This window comes from Dipodomys ordii, unplaced genomic scaffold (genome assembly GCF_000151885.1).
Source record: "Dipodomys ordii isolate 6190 unplaced genomic scaffold, Dord_2.0 Scaffold36, whole genome shotgun sequence".
Taxonomy (NCBI): Eukaryota; Metazoa; Chordata; class Mammalia; order Rodentia; family Heteromyidae; genus Dipodomys; species Dipodomys ordii.
The window spans coordinates 2,572,619-2,592,357 of record NW_012267252.1 but is presented as its reverse complement, the minus strand read 5'-3'; the positions used below and the strand labels follow the sequence as shown (position 1 = coordinate 2,592,357).

The following is a 19,739-nucleotide window of genomic DNA, read 5'->3' as shown; positions in this document are numbered from 1 at the left end:
TATATATATATATATATATATATATATATCCTTAAGAGAAACCTGTCTTTAATGGACTATTTATTTGGGATATGAATGAGGATGATTATATGAATCATATCATGCCATAAATAACAGTATGTTACTTAGAAAAAACTTCCCACTTAAGTTAATAACATATTCATGTCATTGTGGATTTATTTATTATTCCAACTCCTGCATACTATTTTATAATATGTTTCCACCACAATTCACTCTTCCATTCCTCTGGCAATGGAAACCTGCCATAGAGTAACATAGTGACTATCCTCATCTTTATTTCTGTAGAAACTTGAGGGAGGATTATGTTGGTGTGTATATCTAGGAGATATGGTGGGCTGTGGGACCTAAATGCACTATTTTCTTTATGAGGCCTTTCTAGGTAGTATCAGCATCTTGCCAGTTCCACCTCTTTCTGGCAATTGTTGTAGAGAGCAATTGTTGTGGGGAGGGAGGCAGGCTGCAATTAGCTTGCTGGGCATAGCATGGTGGGATGTCACCTCTCTTCTTCTGCTGGGACTTTTCTGAGACATCAAATATTCAGGGAATCTGCTTAGTACTCAAGCCAGCATGTGAAATGGGAGAAAGGAAGAACAGAAACTTCTCTTTGGGATATAGAAGACAAGGGATAAATACCTCCCATTATATCCCCCTAGGGGACAGTTTTTTTGGGGGGGGGGTTGAGAAGTATAAGTATTTTTAATCTTATAGGATGTTTCTTGACAGTTTTTTTTAAAAAAAATTTAATTGTGAAAATACCATACAGAGGGGTTACAATTACATGGGCAAGATAATGAGTACATTTCTTATCAAGCATTGTTGCTTCCTCCTTTGTTTCCCTTTCCCATCCCTTCCCATCTCCCTTCCTCTCCTCCATCGCCTTTACCCCCTCCCCCCCACCAAAGTTGTAAAGTTTGTTTTTCGATATAATGGTCTGTACATCTCATTGTTGCAACAGGTCCACCTGTATCCTTTGTTGCTTTGTATGTCCCTCCCCCATGGTATAACCCGTTTTCACTGTATTTGATGTTGGCATAATTTGTGGAGGGGAAGGAAAAAACAAATGGTTTAAATGGGCGACAGTTTTGACATCCTATAAGGCTCTCCCTCAAATCCCTGTGAGATTGGATTCAAGTTGCCAGCTTGGGTTGATAATCTGAAAACTAGCATCCTTCTACCCAATTTTCCCTTCTTTTCTGTTCCAATCTGTTAGTTCATTTCTACTCTTTGTCATTATTCTAAAATAAACAACTTTTAGGCAAAGCCTTTGACTTGGGCTCTACTTTCAATCATTAGTGGTATTATTTATTAGAACATTTGTTCCTAAGAATAATTGCTATCTAGAGTATCCACGCCCTGATCTGTCAGTCTCCAATGTGAAAATCACACTGGATGGTTTCAAAACTTCAGAGGGCAACACTGTGGACAGGGAACTTTGCCTTGCTGGAAGGCATGCTTATAGCTGTTTCCAGTGTAAGCTCTGATCTGAGGTCAGTGACTTTTCTTTTTACACTCAGTTATTTTCAAAGTGTGGTTGCAATATCCATACCAGGCTTATTATCAAACCTGTCCCAAATGTTTCTCTCTATTCTCTCACAATTCATGACCTCAGAAGCTTAAACAAGTGTATGTGATCATAGAAGTACTGTAAAAGAGAGTACTAAAAATAATATTGCTTTTCAATACCAGTTAACTTGGGAACATGATATAACTTCTATTTCCAATGAAGGTCATTACATTCCTAACGACACCTTACACACTACAACATGCATTACTTGTCTCATATTGTTACTCATATTTTCCTTCAGTGGATGTATGTCAACGTGAATGCTTTTGTATGTGTGTAGACAACTTACTTTACTAAGTGACTCGTCTTGAAACAAAGTGCAAATCATGACCACCTGGAAACTGGGAATCAGAAGCACTTCCTTTAACTATGTGTTGCTCTCACTTGGGAATAGTTTTTAAACTCTCATTATCCCCTTCTACTTTTGTCATGTAAACAGGTGGTTAACACATACACTCCAGGAAAGAAGATCTGGCTGGAAGGTGTGCTGACCACCTCCGCAGGAGGCACAAACAATCTGTCAGATTCCTATGCTGCAGGATTCTTGTAAGTAACACCTGTCATTCCACTCCCAGGGACTTTGAAGATGGATGGACAGGGAACTGTGATATGTTCACCATTCTGCTATTGCAGCACCAGGATCATTTCCTCTTCATCTATTCTTTTAGGAAAACACCCATTTCACAAACACTGATTAACAGGGTCTTCCCTTCTCCACTGTGGTGGAACACCTGTTTTTCAGCCTCATGTGGCCTTTCCATAAAAGGAAAGTGATAGACATGCAAAGGAATGAAGAATTCTCTGACTGGGACTGCCATGGAGCCCTGACAGTCATGTGATGGCCTTGAGTCATCACGGGGGGGGGGGGTTACTCTAATTTTATGGGTGAAGATGGTAGTGGTGGCAGAGGAGAGACATTTCAGGTGGAAGAAACATTTTGGGGTAAAGTGTAGTTGAGGGAACAATGATGAATGAGACTAAAAGTTTTGTTCACTGCATGGTTATCATGAGGGCTTAGGCTAGGGAGAGAATTTACCACCTGATCATGAAAGGTCTTAAAATCTACACAGAGGAAATGAAGCCTCGCTTATATCAAGCTATGGCAGCGTTTGGAGAATATGACCTGTGTTGTCAGACTGTGACTGTGGCAATAAGATGCAGAAGCATCTGGAAGAGATGAGAAAATGATCTTGAGAGCTGCTGTTGTCATCTAGGAGACAACACAGAAAAAGCCAGGAGCCTGTGTGCCTGCCAGTGTCATGTGCTAGGGACAGAACCGTGGATGTACGACATGACTTTTTCCTGATCCACCATAGTCCTTTGACTCTGGCTCTCAGGCCGAGCCATGTCCCCCTAATTCTGCAGCTTTGCCCTCAGCTATGTGTTTTGCTACTGCCAGCTGGTCCTAATTATACAGATGCAGTTCCTCTCCATTGAGACAAGTTTCTTTAATATATTGGTGAAGGACAAATCAGACCAGCCAAGGAGATTGCCTTTACAGATGGAATCCTGTCACATGCAGATGAAGATGAGTCCATGTAATTCACCGTGATGCCCTCCCTGGATTCTTCCATATCAGTATCTCAGCTTCTAATATTGTGTAGAACAGAAAAGTCATCCAATAGCATGGATCAAATGAATGAAATGGAGTGCATCAGCATGTAATACCCTGTGGCTGAGAGATTCCTTTCAAAACCACACTCCCCACACTGGTTTAATATGAGCTCTAGTGTAAGGATGAGAAGCTAGGTTGGCAATAGGTAGTAAAGGAAGACCTTTGCAGCCACCCCAGAAATGAGTTTTGTCATGCTGTCACCACATGACCCTGCTTTGAGGCCCAGCAAGCAGCTCAATTGTATTTTCTTGAGCACTCTTCCCCTTGTGGAAATGAGAAATATGACTAATTGTCATGGAAGCAGCTGGAGCAGACATCTTCCTTCTTATGAACACCAGCCAGATCTATCCAGGGATCTCTGTATTCATCTCTGTGTTTACGTTGCAGCACACAGATAAACAGAATTGTTTAGGCTGGGTTGTAGTTCAGATTTGGTTGTAGTTCAGATTCTCAATGCTTGGTTGGACAGAGATCAGATAAAATTAGTTTATTCTGCTTCTGGTCTTCCTCCTATCTCCTTGTCATCCATGTAGCCTTAACTCCTCTGAGCACTCAGCAATATGGCCTTCAAGTCTAGTTCTCTAAGGGACTTACGTTGTTTTCTGTGTCCGGGGAGGGGGGCGGGGAAGAAAGGCATTCCAGGAAGCTCCAATAAACTAGCACATGATTGAGAAGAAGGCATTTCCCGAGTGTGTGTGTGTGTGTGTGTGTGTGTGTCTGTCTGTCTGTCTGTGTGTGTATGTCTGTGTGTGTCTGTGTCTGTGTGTGTCTGTGTCTGTGTGTGTCTGTGTTTTCAGTAACCAAAAGCGCATGAAAATGCATGCATGAATCAGACTTCCCTACCAAGAACTCAGAAGTAGTGTCTCTCAGTCAGGACTTTTAGATCCTTTGGCATTCTGTAAATATAATCTTAGCATGCTATTGTGTCCCCAACACCTAGTAAAGTCTAGCATATACATTGAATGATAGCATTCTTGATGGGGTATACTAGTCATTTTTACCACCTTTCTTTCTATGAACAAACAAAGAAATCTTTAAAAATAAGTGAAACAGCCCTCTCCCTCCCTTTCTAAGGGGATGAAATGGGATTCATCACTAACCATTCTACTGTACGTGTCTGGGGATAGCTGTGATTCTGGCCATAGTCCCTTGAATAGCATAGATTCTGGATACACATACTGGAATACAAACTTGGGTACATATTCCTCCCTCTCGGCTCAGTCTCTTTAACAAACTGCTAGCAAACTTCATTTTCACTAATTAACATTTGTTGAACGTATATTCTATGCAAGTCACTGTTAGGCTGTAGAAGGGTCTCAAACAAGAATTGGATAATATTGCTGGAGCTGTGACTGCGCAGATATTTACAATGCTTTAACAATGACTTCCCCAGTTATGCAAGCATTCTTTGACGGTATCCTCAATGCTGAGAGTAATATATAACTTTTAAGTTGATTCATAGTATCAAATAAGTAATACATGACTGGACAAATGGAATCTTTTCACATGCAAAAACCACTATGATACAGTCTCATATTAATAGATAGAAGCTGCCTGTGGAGAGTTCACATACATGAGATTGTGTATTTACTCATCCTTTGGTTTCCTTTTTCTTCCATTCAAGAAGCATAGAAATTGAAGGTGAAAGGCCACACTTATCTTCATAGATGTCTACTTGTTAGATATTGACCCTCCACATGAAAAGCACACTGATTTAGAAGCCAGAATTCATGCTGTTGTTCCACTATAGCATACCCTCGACAAGTTATTTACTACTGTGCCTCAGTACTGAAAGAAAAGTTTAACTGGGTAGCCTGACTTCACAGGCTTGCCAAATTAATTAAAATAATAAAAGCAAGTTGCTTAGCAATGTGGTGTTCCAAAAGTCATTTCAGTTCTCTAGGTCACAATGTCCCCATCTAGACAAAAACAAACGCACACGTGCGCACGAGCACACGCGCACACACACTCACATACACAAAGGTTCTGCTATGGTGTAGTCAGAGTTTCCTTTCTATTCAAACTTTTGTTTTTGTGTTTTGCTTTGCCTTCTGTTTTGCTTTTGTGAGTCTAATCGTCAGTAAATGTGTTCGTTTTTATGAGTACAAACTAAAATTGTAAATGTGAAAAAGATTTGAAAATATGAACAATATTTATTCATAAAATAGGAATTAGCAAAGCTCTTTATTCCAGCAAAGGAAAAAAATCTTAATTCTTCTACAAGTCATGGGTTTGGAGCTCCATATGGTTTTAGATTTGAGAAATCTAACTCTGCGTAATTTTTCCCATGTGCTGAATGGTGATTTGCAGAGTTCCTAGAATCTAATTCTCTCCAGATATATTTCAACCTAAAGAGTCCTGAACACCTACAGTGTTCCAGAAACTGTGATGGGTATTTTGTGTGTGAGTTCAAATGTTGTGTCTATGCCTGATGAACTTGAACCTGATGGGGAAAAGCATGGAGACAATGAATGGCTGATGTACTAGGTAGGAGTGGGCACCCATAAGAATCCTGAGAAAGGAGGGAGGGAGGGGCTATTGTTGGCTGGGCTGCAGAGTTGAGGAGATTTGGAGATTAAGATGAATAGATGGGAAGAAATTTTCCAAATGGCCAGAGGTGAGGTAGAGAAGTTAGGAAGGCAATTCTAGGCAGCAGTTAAAACATGTACAAAGCCTCAGATAAGATCAAGAGAGTATGTCATATCTGGTGCTTCCAGAGTAAGTTTTAAGTAGCCCAGAGTCTTGGAGATGAGGTTGATGGTAAAATAAAACAGTCCCCTCCCCACCCCCAACATACACACATGACTGGGACAGACGAGTGCTTTATCTTTCATGTGAAGGTTGAATCTCTAAGTCGCATGTTTTCCACATATATTGTTTGATTACAATTAGAATTCTCCCTAAGTTTCAGAAGTAGGTGAAAAATGACTGCATGAATGCATGACTGAACTGAATGTGTAAATAACAAAGACAGATTCAGCACCCTCTAAGTGCTGGAAGAACCTAGAGGGCAGCACTTTGTAAAGCATGTAATACATGTGTGATCAATCCAAGTCTTCCATCATAGCTTACGTGTGAAGGGAGCATGCTTGGATCCCCGAGGAATTCATTGTGATGCCAAGGGAAAGGAAAACACTGCCAACCAATATTGCTGATGAGAGATGCCAAGGACTGGACTATGCTTGCAAAGGTCATAGTTGTGTAGGTTATGGTGGAAAGTACATGTACATCAGCAGACTGCAAGCAGAGATGTTTAAGGATGGACTGTGTAGAGTCCAGATTCTGTGCTTGTATGTGTGTGGCCAGGAAGAAGCGCAATAGGCTTACTGGTGGCTGGTATATTTATTAGTATTATAATGACACAAGGTAAGTGATTAGTAGCAATGACTTTGTGCCCAAGGGTAATTCCTTTTATTCCCCTGTAAAATAATGACACTAGTTTTAATAATCACTGAAATCTCTTGCAGCTGTGTGTTCAATATTTAAAGTAATGTTCTCCTTTAAAGTATTTAAGTAAATTTGATGGTGGAAGGTTAGCATGGTTTTGCATGTCACAAACTGATCTACACTGAGTTTGTTAGATGCCTTTTGAAAAATGTACTAATGTAACTTTTTTTCTGTCTTCTAGATGGCTGAACACTTTAGGAATGCTGGCCAATCAGGGCATTGATGTGGTGATACGGCATTCATTTTTTGACCATGGCTACAACCATTTGGTGGACCAGAATTTTAACCCATTACCAGTAAGTATGGGATAAAGATTCCCAACTCCTTTTCCATCTCATTCCATTCTTTTGGTCATGCCATTTTTCCACACTGGAAGAATTTCTCTTCTTTTGCCAGTGTCAGTTCATTGAATAAATCACAGAGTAGCATCGAACTTTTGTTTCCTTGATCCATTTTACAGACTGCGGTTTCAACACACACACACACACTCACACTTGCATGCACTCATGTACATAATGCATGTATATATGTTTTACTATTATCTTAACAAACTTTGTACAATTGAGATTCCTCATCTACTTGTGGCCTGTTTGAACTTTGCTTGAGAGTGAATTTTTCCAGATTGTTTTCTTTTAATGCTAATAGGAGACATTAGTTAATGTCAGATGCAGCATGTTGAAAGCAGATGGGAGAATGCTGGCTAAGGTCTGATACAGTAGGAGCCCATCTCTGGGGGCATGGCTCGAGGGCATTTACAGTTCAATGTTGACCCCTACGTGATAATGAGGGGACAATGTTTCCTGAGCACTAACTTCTCTAGGAAAGTAAAAGAAAGCAAAAAATTAAAGGGGAAAAATGCAGCATTTTATTTATTAGCCAATTGGAGAAATCCCACTTAGTCTAGAAAGGCTATATGTTTCAGAACTATTAAGTGAGTTACTCTTACACACAACCTATCATCATCATGATGAAGAGTCCAACTCTCATCAACTCATAAGACTTCAAAGCTGAGGTTTGCTTTGATACAATCTGCTTATGCCTCATTTAATGAAGGTACTAATAGCCTGGGGTGAGTGGGCAAGTAGGAATGTAGAGCCAGCTCTAGATCATGCCTTGAACCCTAATCCAGCTATTTCCATGCCTTCCTAAGATCCATAACAAATAAACGCATATTACAATAGTGCTTATCCATGCCATTTGTTTTCTTTGCCTATTTCTACCCCATTCCCTTTATCTTCCACACTGTGATCCAGAAGGCTCCGAATCCCAGAACAGGAAACGGCCTGACACTCAACTGCACCATTGTGTGTGTGTGTGTGTGTGTGTGTGTTTGTGTGTGTGTGTGTGTACCAGGGCTTGAACTCAGAGCCCCTTACTCTAACATGGAACCATGATGCTCAGATATCAACTTCTTTAATAGCTAGGATTACAGTCAAGAGCTACCAGTGCCTATCAACAGTGCTGTTTCTATATCTCCAAAGAATTCTTCTAGAGTTGAATACTCAGTAATTACTGTATAACTGGGTATTCATGACCCCAAAGACTCCAGGAAAATCACAGATATTAAAACCAACTGTGAGAGATGAATAGGGTCAAAGTATATAATTTGCATGTATAGAAATATCATGACAGAACCCCTACTAGGTACAATTTAATCTATGCCAATTAAAAACCAGGGATTTAGAACTGTTATTTTTTTAAATCAACTGGCACAGTTCCTTTTATTCATAGAATAAAAATGTCTCTCTCAAAGCATGTGTGTGGAGTTGGAGTAAGAAGGAGTGGGGAGGGAGTAGATCCTACATATTTGATTTGGTTTGTTTCAACTCACAAATTTGTATAAATAGAAGGAGCTAATTAGAAAAGTACCTGTGAAAATAGAAGCATTAAACAAATGTAAGATCGCAGCTGCTATTTGAAATAAATATTTATTGTACATCAGGCACTGGAGAGGAGATTGGTAATAGATCAATGAATGAATAGATAATATGATACAGTGAAGGCTCCTGTAGATGCATGTCCAAGAAGGGTTTCTCTGGACAGGTGACAGGTACGCCCACTGACAATAAGAAGCCAGCTCTGTAACTTCACAGAATGCCCCAGGCAGGGGAGAGGTTAAGACACCAGGCGGAAACAAACGGCATATTTATGGAAACTCAAGAATACCAGAGTGCTTGGGGCATGGCAGGTTGGAGCTCAGGGGGTAACCAGGTCAGATCATGCAGGACAGCTTCTAGTATAAGCTGTACAAAAAGGCCATTGGGTAGCTTCAATTGGAAGTAATGAGATTAAACTTAGGTTTTCAAAGGATCAACCTAGCATGATTCATGCACCAAATTTTAGTTCCCATTTTTTAATGATGCAGATGATACTTCACCATTTAACAGAGCATTGTTAGAAATGGTGCATCAATGATGCCTCCCAAACTGCCCATCCTTCCCTCGATTTGCTTCTCTCATCCCTTCTTTTCTTCCTTCATTGGAAGTTCATATATTCATTTTTGACCCCACTTTGTGTGCTGATTACCATTCCTGGCAGTAAACCACTGTGGCGAACCAAAATGACAAGTTCCTGAACTCTTGGAGCCTATAATGCAATGAAACTTACAGAGCAATGAGAAACAAATAAACACATGAACAAGATATTAGATTATCATAACTGCTCTGCAGAAATCCTAGTGAGATAAAACAATGTGTATTTATATTGTTGATGGGAGGCTAAGGTTCTAGGGGGTGAGTAAGTGGATATCTGAGGCCAGACAAGTAGCAAGAGCTGAAACACTCAGGGTTTTCAAATCTAAATTCAATTTTCTTTTCACTGTACCACATTAGTTCTCATAGTATTCTCTTAGTTGCCTTTGCAAAACCCTGGGAGAAATTCTGCCTTAGACTTGAGTCTGGAGATAAAAACAGCCATGTTGGGGAATTGGAAAGAAGAAAGCACTTGGGAAAGAGAACATTGAGAGGACCAGAGAGGCAAACCTGGACACCTTACATATCCTCTTTGTAGCTTTGCAGGCCGTGGGTAAGTCAAAGAAGCGCTCATAGCTTCATTCTACCCAATGAGAGTTCTTGCCAGCGAATGCCTTTAAAAGCATGGCCCAGAGACCTAGGTTGATGGGAGGTGGCAGCAAGCTCACAGAGACCTACAGGAGCTAAGACAAGTCCCATGAACTTAGCACAAAGGCTCAAATGAGCTGAGCAACTGTATTCCTGGAAATATCAAGTTTTAGTAAAGAAATCAATTGTAAAATCACTTAGAAAGGTAGCAAGTCTTCTTTTATCTTTCTTTGTGGTCATAAATTCTGGACCTTAAAAGTAGAGAGTTGGACAGCTGGAAGAGTGGGTCCTCATGTCTCCCCTGGAAAGAATTTACAAGGCTAGACTAGGGCACCAGTCTGACAGACATTGCCAAAAGATCTTCACAGTGTGGAACAGACACAGACCTGAGGGTTGTTGTATTGGTTACTACTTCAGAGTTGCACAACCAATAACCAAACACCGCCAATTTTTTTAAATGTGGGTTTTACATCGTGATTAAATCTTTAAGAGAGTTTGTGAAGTGCTTTAGAGGATTAGTGGGTTTGTGTTTTGCTTGACTCCCAGAAAAAAAAAAAGAGTATTTTCCACTCCAGTGACTTCAAACTAAGCTCAGGACATTTCAGGCAAGGATCTTATTAGCAAATAGATCTTGTTTTTGTTGGTTAGCACTCTTGAATAAATTGAGAGAAAAGCAAAAGCATCTTGGCTTTATGACTTCCAAGACGGATCTCACATCACTCTCCTCCACTGCCAAGGCCACGTTGATCTCAGTTTGTAGCATTCTAGCCAGGCTCTGGCAGAACCATCCTAACAGCACCAATCTAAGGTCATGAAGAGAATTGCCCTTTCAAAGTGGAGAGGGGTTACCAGGAGTTTGGGTGGAGGATGAGGGAGAAAATGGCAGAACACAGCATTTTTAGGTTAGGTTATGGATAATACTTGTGATGGTGGTGTTATATGCACGCATTCCAAAGGAGAGAATAGATAACACTATGAATGAACCTTTATAAAGGACAGACTCATCCAATGTAACTGTACGGGTCTGGTGAGGGTTGTCGAGAACAGGAGAGAATGCACACATGTGGAAACAGTGGGAAGAGTATAGGACATCTCTGTGTCATTTATACAATTTTGTCATCGAACTAAAACACCTTAAACAGGGCTGGAAAGATGGCTCGTGGTAGAGTGCTAGCCTTGAGCTGAAGAGCGGAGGGATAGCACCCAAGCCCAGAGTTCAGGCCCCATAACCAACAACAACAAAAAGTCCTTAAACAGAGATGGGGAGGAGAGGAGAGGAAAGAGAGGAGAGAGAGGCAGGGGGAGGGGTGGGAGAGCTTTCTTTTCTGTTTCAGAAAGAACATTTTCAACTGTATCCCTATTCTTTTTTTTTTGGTCTGGTCGTGGGGCCTGAACTCTGGGCCTGGGCGCTGTCCCTCAGCTCTTCAGCTCAAGGCTAGCGCTCTACCACTTGAACCACAGTGCCACTTCCGGTTTTTCTTTTTTGCTTATGTGGGCTTCATGCATGCAAGGCAAGCGCTCTACCACTGAGCCACCTTCCCAGCCCTCCCTATTCTTTATAGTTAGTTTTTCCTCCAGAAAAAGTGCCAGCCTTCCTCTTATGAGACCTTCCTTCTCCGGGGAATAGAAGAACATTTGGCTTAGCCATATTTCATCGCTCAACTCTCACTCTTTTCCCCTGACTTCCCCCCCCCCCACTCCACTCCTGCCATTGGGAAATGGGACGTGTGATTCTCCACAACTAGGCAGTCAGTTGGTCACAGGCTCCCTCGGGAGTGGGCAATGTTTGTGCAGAAGAGATCTGCATATTTCAGTGGACATAGTCCAGACCCCACCAAGAGGATTTTTGGAATATAACTTACTGCTTTTTTTTTTTGAGAGTTTGATTTACCCAGCTTTCAGGGAGGAATGGTGAATTACTAATCAACATCTTATTAACTCCCACGCCAAGCTAGTCTTGACACACCAAGATAATTCAGTTCCGAAAACATCAACACCTCCAGTATTGTCTAGCTCTGTGCAAGGCATTGTAAAACTCAGCTACAGCACCTATATACAGTGCAGTGCTAATAATCTGCAGTGCTAACAATCTGGTGTGTTAGTAGGATTATAGGTTAGACCCCCTATTTAGAGTAACATTTTTTAAAAAGCTTGATCACCTTGTAGTATCTTTGCCACAAGGAGCAGAGTAGTGTGGTTGGTTATTCTCAGTATTCTCTTTGGCCTACTATCCTGTGGAAGGTCATAGATGTAAGGTATGTTAAACAGGTAGGTTTCATTAGGTAGCTGATGAAGAGAACACCATGCAATATTCAGGCAGGATAAGAAGGTTATTTACTGAACTGCTGCCCTCGCCATGCAAGGTGAAGAGGCCTGGCTGAAAAGGGACGACCCACCTCCTGGGCCCGGACTTATCTAGGCCAGGGACAGGAAGAGGTGTGGCCAGGTAGGGAAAGGTGTGGCCACAGTCTGGGACCCTCCTATGATCAGAAGGGAGGTGTGACCAGTGGCAGCCCAGGATGTGACCTAGCAGGAGGTCCAGGAGGTAACTACTTCCAAGTATGCCAGTTACTTAGGTAACACAGATACTGGGTGAAAACTTAGCCAAGAGGTAGGAAGGTATCTTCAAAGGCCTGCATGGCCCAGGGCAGACCTTACAACAGACATTCAATTAATTTTCATGCACATCTATTGAGCACCTTCTTTGCACATCATTCTGGAATGCAGCTATTGGTCATGGATCAGAACACAACTCAGTAGTCCCTGGAGAGATTAAACATTAGGTCACAGATCCTGTAGCAAAGTGTTCGGAGTCACTCCATCACTGCTCAGATACCATTTGGCCTTTGAAAAGAAACTGACATTTATTTTTACTGTCTCCTGTCTGGCTCACTTGATTGGCCTTTCACAAGATTCTAGGACCAGACCCCAAATGCCCTGTTCTTGTTTTCCTTCAAAATAGGAGATCAGTAATCCCTAGGCACAGTGGACACAGGATGGACTTAAACCCGTCCCCTGCCCAAAGGAACTCAGTTACACACCCATGCTACTTCTTTTTGTTGTTGTTGTTGGCCGTGAGCCCTGAACTCTGCACCTGAGCGCTGTCCCTCAGCTCTTCAGCTCAAGGCAAGCACTCTACCACTTGAGCCACAGTGCCACGTCCGGTTTTCTGGTGGTTTATTGGAGATAAGAGTTTCACGGGGCTGGGAAGGTGGCTCAGTGGTAGAGCACTTGCCTTGCATGCTCGAGGTCCTGGGTGCAATTCCTCTGCACCACATAAGCAAAAAAGAAAAAGCCAGAAGTGGCGCCGTGGCTCGAGTGGTAGAGCGCTAGCCTTGAGCTGAAGAGCTGAGGGACAGCGCCCAGGCCCAGAGTTCAGGCCCCAGGACTGGACCAAAAAAAAAAAAGAAGAGTCTCTCGGACTTTCCTGCTGGGCTGGCTTTGGACCGCAATCCTCAGATCTCAGCCTCCCGAATAGCTAGGATTGCAGGCGTTAGCCACCAGGCCCTGGCTCCCATGCCACATTGATTTGAGATTAAAGTGGAAAGCATGCGGCCAAATGAGGGCGGCATGCTCAGCGGATATGATTTGTTTCTTTCCACAGGCAGGAGCTGGATCCTAGAACCATCCACAAGATTTGTGGGTTCTAGCCCTAGCTCTCCTGCCTAGTAATATGTGTGTTTGCTTTCCCGTTGCTTAAAGTGAAAAAGATAATTGCCTCCCCGATGGCTTTCCACACATCACTTTTACTATCCTTGAGAAACTCAGTTAAGATGATAAAATTCTGACTTTGAACTTGCATGTACATGGAAGGAAAGGATGATGTGTAAATGTTAAAAGCAGCTTTCTCAACTTTGGCGAGGGGGGGGAGGTGAGGGGGGTGGGTGGCAGCTTTCTCAACTTTGGTCAGGAGGGGGGTAGAGAGTGGGTGTGGAGGGGGTGGGAGATGGGAAGAGATGGGAAGGGGAAACAAAGGAGGAGGCTACAATGCTTGGTAACAAATGTACTCATTACCTTGTCCATGTAATTGTAACCCCTCTGTACGGTATTTTCACAATAGAAAAAAAGCAGCTTTCTTTGGATAAGATAGTCAGCAGTTATTATTCCTTTTTTTGTATATTACATCCCTGCACTTAGCAAAGTTGCTTTAAAAATGTTAAAAGGGCTGAGGGGTTGTGGGTGGGAACTGGGGCTTAAACTCAGAGCCTTGTGCTCTTGCTTAGCTTTTTTCACTCAAGGCTGGCATTCTACCCCTTGAGCCACAACTCTACTTTGGGCTTTTTCCTAGCTAAAGATAAGAGTCCGTCAGATTTCTGTTCCTAGACAGGCTTCAAACCTCGATCCTTAGATGTCAACCTCTTGAGTAGCTAGGATTACAGGCGTGAGTCACCAGCCCCTAGCCCAAATATGAGCTTGGGCTCATTCATTTATCATTCATGGTTTGTTTGTTTTTTCAATTATAATCACTCACTACTAGGTGCCAAATATAGACCACCCTGCCTCTGCCCTTAGGGAGCTTACAGCATAGATGAGAGACAATATATTAACAAGGATGATGGCATAAGCACTTGGAAGGATGGGAGGAATCAGAAAGTAGGACAGGTCCAGGGCAGTGGAGGGCATCCAGGAAGGCTTTCAGTGCCTGAAACTGGCCAAGCCAGCCATAGGAAGGCAATATGGGGTTTCTGGAGGGTTTTCTATACACAGGCATTACCATATGGAAAGATATCAAAGCCTTCATTTTTCAGTGAGTCATGGTAGATAAATTATGAAAAAAATTATTTAGGGAAGTTTTTCCCATTGCTATCAAGTGGCCACACAGGGTGGGTGAAAAATGAAAGCGACGGGGAAGGTCCAAAACTCAGCCAAACTAACCTGTGACCCGCTTCTTAGTATGATGGCCCATTTTCTTTTTCTTTTCTTTCCCGTGGGAGCCATCAGGAAGATGAAAGATGCAGAGTGTACCTGTTTAGGGGTCGCTGTGATGTGAAAGCCAATCCTGTCATTAGGGGCCTGGACAAAGACTTCTCCATGTGCAGCCTTCCTTTGTGGGAGCCTGTGGCTGCTGAGAGAAGGGCATCATTGGCCTCGGGATCAATCGCTGAGATTCGAGCTGGCTCCATCCATGGTCCAAGCATCTGGGCCGTATGCCCAGTGGATATGACTTGCTTCTTTTCTCCTCTATACCTCTAACCCCTGGTTCCTCAGATCATAGCCAGCCCTGCACACCAGATCTTTTCCCCCTCAGACATTTACATGGAAGATCCATGTATAGTTGTATAACTAGTTCCCATGGCTGGTTAATGGATCGATCCAAGCAGTATATACAATAGGTTAGCCACACATCCTAGCTCACTCCAATCGTAACTGCTTCGGGAAGTAGAAAGAGCTTTGGATGTTAAATCAGAAGAATCAAGCTCAAAATGCAGCATTCTGATTTGCTAGTCACAAATTGCATGGGAGGAAAGAAGGTGGAGCTGGAGAACAGGAGATCTCTGGGTGTGCTCCTTAAAAGTATGAACTTCGGAACCAGACTGGCTAGCATTGCAAAAGCAGTTCTGCCATTGACTAGCCAGCTATATGTCCCAGCATTTAATACTCTACCTCAATGAACATCAATTTCTTCTCAAAAAATATAGACATTCTAAGAACTTCAGTGGGTCTGGTTTGAATGAGCTCCTCGTACATGTGTGTCTCTTACCTCCCAGTAAATACTTAATCTGTGTTTACTACTATTATCATTCTGAAAGCCACTTAATAAAATAGAAAGTCCTATAAGTCACAACAATAATTACCTATAGTAACACGAGCATAATGGTGGTGAGATGCTTTGGAGTGTTTGTCCCAACACCTTGAAATGGAGTAATGGTAACTAAAGTATACAAAAGTAGCTTGTGTGTGTATGTATGTGTGTGTGTATTTCTGTGTATAAAAGTTAAATGTCTAGAAAATTAGAAGAAGAAGAAGAAAAAAGAAAGCTATGCTCCCTGTGCTTGAAAGGAATTGAGTGTAAAAGGTTATAGGCAAACTAGAAATTACATTTTCTTTTCCTCTAGAGAAGATGTTGCCCATCTTCCCCAGTGAAGGCAATTAGAGCAGTAACCAGGCTGCCGCAGGAGCTCTCACACCTTCATTTGGTATTTATAAATGGTTCCATGAGCCCTGGAAATCCTGATATGTCACATCAAAGTGCTAATGACAGCACATTATGTGAATCACTGAGAAGCAACAATTGGAAATCTCAGTCAGCCATCAACCATTTATATTGTTCCCAGATTGCAATGCTGAGGGATTACAGCCAGAGCAAATTGCATAGCAGCCCAAATAAATTAGGAAGAAGGAGCAATTACAGCCTCACTGGTGCCTACCTTGGAAACCTAGTGAGCCATCTTCAAGCAACCTGCAGATGAGGAGAAGCAAGGTCGGCTCTGGAATGGAAGAGCTACACCTTGCCCCACCCATCAAGCCACTGGAAGTTTCCCAAAAACAGAGACAAAGGATGAGGGGAAGTAGGGGAAAGAGGAAAGACAAGAGAGGAAAAAAAAGAATGCCCTTTGGTGGGTGAAAAGTTTTGTGTGAATGCCATGATATGACAAATTTCAGGTTTATTTATCACCATAGATGTTAGGTTTGCAAACGTTAAAGACACAGTGTTCTGGTTATGACCTTTAAAAACCAACAAAGAAGGCTCCAATGAGTGACTGGGAGATGACACTTATTTCTGATTATATTATGGAATGTGGCTGTTCATTTACATAAAATGTCTTTTAGAAATAGAACTAGTAAGCCTAAATTCTATTTTTAAATTCTTATTTACTCACTCCACAATTAGATTTTTTTGGTTTAAAAAAAGTTATCATCTTTAAGCACCTCAGTCACTAACCTTCAGCGGTTACCAATATCTGTTTATTTCACCTCTGATTTGTTTTTCATCATCAAAAGAATAGAACTCACCATGTTCATTGACTCAAAGTTTGACATTGAAAGATCTTCTGCCTATTGTAGAAGTTGCTGCCCTCATCTCATTATCAAAATCATTAAGCAACTAGGAGAGAGTAAGGGAAGGGGTGACATTGTCCAAGAAGAATACCTGACTTGCGTAACTGTAACCCCTCTCTACATCACCCTATATAAAGTAAATAGGCAAAGCCAAGCACTGGTGGCTCACACCTGTAATCCTAGCTACTCAGAAGTCTGAGATCTGAAGATTGAGGTTCAAAGCCAGCCCAGGCAGGAAAGTCTGTGAGACTCTTATCTCCAATAAAACACTCAGAAAACGAAGTGGTGCTGTGGCTCAAGTGGTAAAACGCTAGCCTTGAGCCTTGAGCTGAGGGACAGCACCCAGGCCCAGAGTTCAAGCCCCATGACCAACAAAAAAAAAGAAAAAAAAGTAAATAGGCAGAAAGACAAAAAAATTGTTAAGCTTTTCTGCATGATCACAGTGGTTGTCAAGCTTGGCATCATATTATAGTCACCTACGGAGATTTTTTAAAAACAACTATGCTTGAGTACCAAGCCCTAGAGAGTCTGATTCAGTTGTGCCACAGAAAATTCTGGTATTTTGGGATTTTTCTGTTTGTTTGTGGGTTTTTTTTTTCTTCTGGTTGTGAGGCCTAAACTCTGGGCCTGGGCACTGTCCCTCAGCTCTTCAGCTCAAGGCTAGCACTCTACCACTTGAGCTACAGCGCCACTTCTAGCTTTATCTGCTTATGTGGTGCTGAGGAATCGAATCCAGGGCCTCATGCATGAAGGCAAGCACTCTACCACTGAGCCCCTTCCCAGTCCCATTTGTTGTTTTTAATTTACCCAAATGATTCTAATGTACAGTTAGGTAGAGGTAGATGTAGAGGCCTTTATTTACCTGATTAAATTGTAACTTGCCATTTCCTTTTCTTCTTCTATATTCAACTCTTGTTTCAATAGATCTTAGAAGTGTATTTAGTATTATCATTCATGCACTTGGCAAATATCTAGTCTGTGCTGGGTACTTCTAGTTGTAGAGGAAATAAAGGTGAAGGAGAAAGACAAGATCCTTGCCCTCACTGGAGCTTACAGTCTAGAAGGAGAAACTAAAAATAAGCAAGTAAACTAACAAATAATTTATCACAACCTTCAGGATGTAGTACAGGAAACACATGGTTTTATGTTGAATAACAAGGAGAAGAAACTGTCCCCATCATGATTCCCTCAATATCTTTTTACTGTCTCCATAATTTTGCTTTTTCTAGAGTGTCATGTAGTTGGGATCATGCTGCCTATTGCCTTTTCAGTTTGGCTTCTCTCCCTCAGTGATAAACATTTAGGATTCCTTAATATCTTTTCCCTACTCAACTCCTTTTAGTGCTTTAACTGAAGGTCCTGCTGGTTGTTTCCAAGCTTCGGCAATTAAGCATAAAGTTACTATAAATATCCATGCACAGAGTTTTGGGCGGAAAGACATTTTTCAACTCTTTTAGATTGGAAAGAGTGCAATTGCTGCATCCTAAGTTGAGACTGTTTCGTTTTATGAGAAACTGACCGACTGTTTTCCAAGGTGAGGTACCATTTTGCATTTGCCTCAGTAATAAGTAAGTGTTCTTGTTGTTTCAGACACTTAACAGGATTTGTTCACATCAGTGCGTTGGATTTTAGCCATTCTGGTTGTGTATAGTGGTATCCTCTTGCTATTCTCATTTGCATTTCCCTGAAGTCATATGATGCAGAACATTTTTCACAGATTTATATGCCGTCTGCATATTTTCTTTGGTGCAATATCTGTTAAGGTTTTTGGTCTGTCGTTTTATCAAGATGGTTGGTTTCTTATTGTTGATTTCTGTATTTTTTTAAAGTAAAATGTATCTTTTGCAGATATGTTCTCCCATTTCAGGCCTGTCCTGTCATCCTCTTTTTTCAGAGAAGAAATCTTTCATTGTAATGAAATGCAGTTTATCATGGATGGTGCGTGTGTTTTATCTCAAGACATCATCATACTCAAATCCATCTAAATTTTCTCCTATCTTCTAGGAGTTCTTACATTTTACATTTAGGCTTAGGATCTCTTTTGCCTTAATTTGGATAACAATTTTAAGTTCCATACTAGATTAATTTTCTTTCATGATTGTCCAATTATTCAGCATCCTTTATGAAAGATTATTTAGCTATGATTTTTTTATTTAAAAAAATCAGTTCTATTGCATGGTCTATTTCTGTGCCCTTTGTTTTGTCTCATTAATCTCTTCAGCTATTTGCTCATCAAATTGAACTGCTTTGGTTACTGCCACTTATAGTAAATCTTCAAGTTGGGCAATGTCAGGCCCTCAACTTTGCTATTTCCCCTTGATATTGATTGTGTCAGATAATCCATGTCTTTAACCTTGCTGTACAGACTTTCAGTCTGTTGATATCCACTAAATAACTTGCCAAGATTTTGATTGGGATTGCATTGAATCTTTGTATCAGGTTTGGAAGAATTGATACCTTAACAAAATCGAGCCTTTCTGTTCATGAACATGGAATATCTTCATTTATTTAGTTCATTTTCATTGTTAAAATTGAAGTTGTGTAATTTCCCTCATCTTTTGTGCATATTTTGTTATATTTATACCCACATATTTAAGTTTGTGGGCTCTAAAGTAAATGATACTGTGTATTTAATTTCCATTTTTAATTTGATTTCAAATTTCACATATGTATGTGTTTGTGCCTGCGGTTGACCTTTATGTATATCATCAATGTATCCTGAAACTCTGCTGTAATTGTTTTATTTTTAATAGAAAATACTGGAGTTTGAATTTATGGTCTAATACTTGGTAGCAAGTGTTCTACTAATTGATTCACACCTTCAGCCTTGTAGTTATTAGTTATTAGGAATATTTTTATTCTTTAGGATTTTTTACATAGTCATATCATATGTATTCTATACCTTTTACTTCTTTTTCTTATCTTCTTGCATTATTTACCATGATATCACTTATAGTGTAATATTGAAGAGAAATAATAGAAATGACATCCTGCCTAATCTTAACATCTAATTTTTCATCGAGTGAAAAGAGTA

General features: G+C 41.0%; 1 protein-coding gene across 3 annotated transcripts in view; it reads left to right on the top strand.

Moving 5' to 3' along the window:
- Positions 1-19,739, top strand: part of Hpse2 (heparanase 2 (inactive)) — a 449,190-nt gene that overhangs the window by 328,762 nt on the left and 100,689 nt on the right. For all 3 annotated transcript variants that reach the window (XM_013017680.1, XM_013017681.1, XM_013017682.1), the window contains 2 exons: positions 2,025-2,131; positions 6,829-6,943. In XM_013017680.1, coding sequence (XP_012873134.1) covers positions 2,025-2,131; positions 6,829-6,943 — 222 coding nt within the window. The remainder of the gene's footprint in view (positions 1-2,024; positions 2,132-6,828; positions 6,944-19,739) is intronic.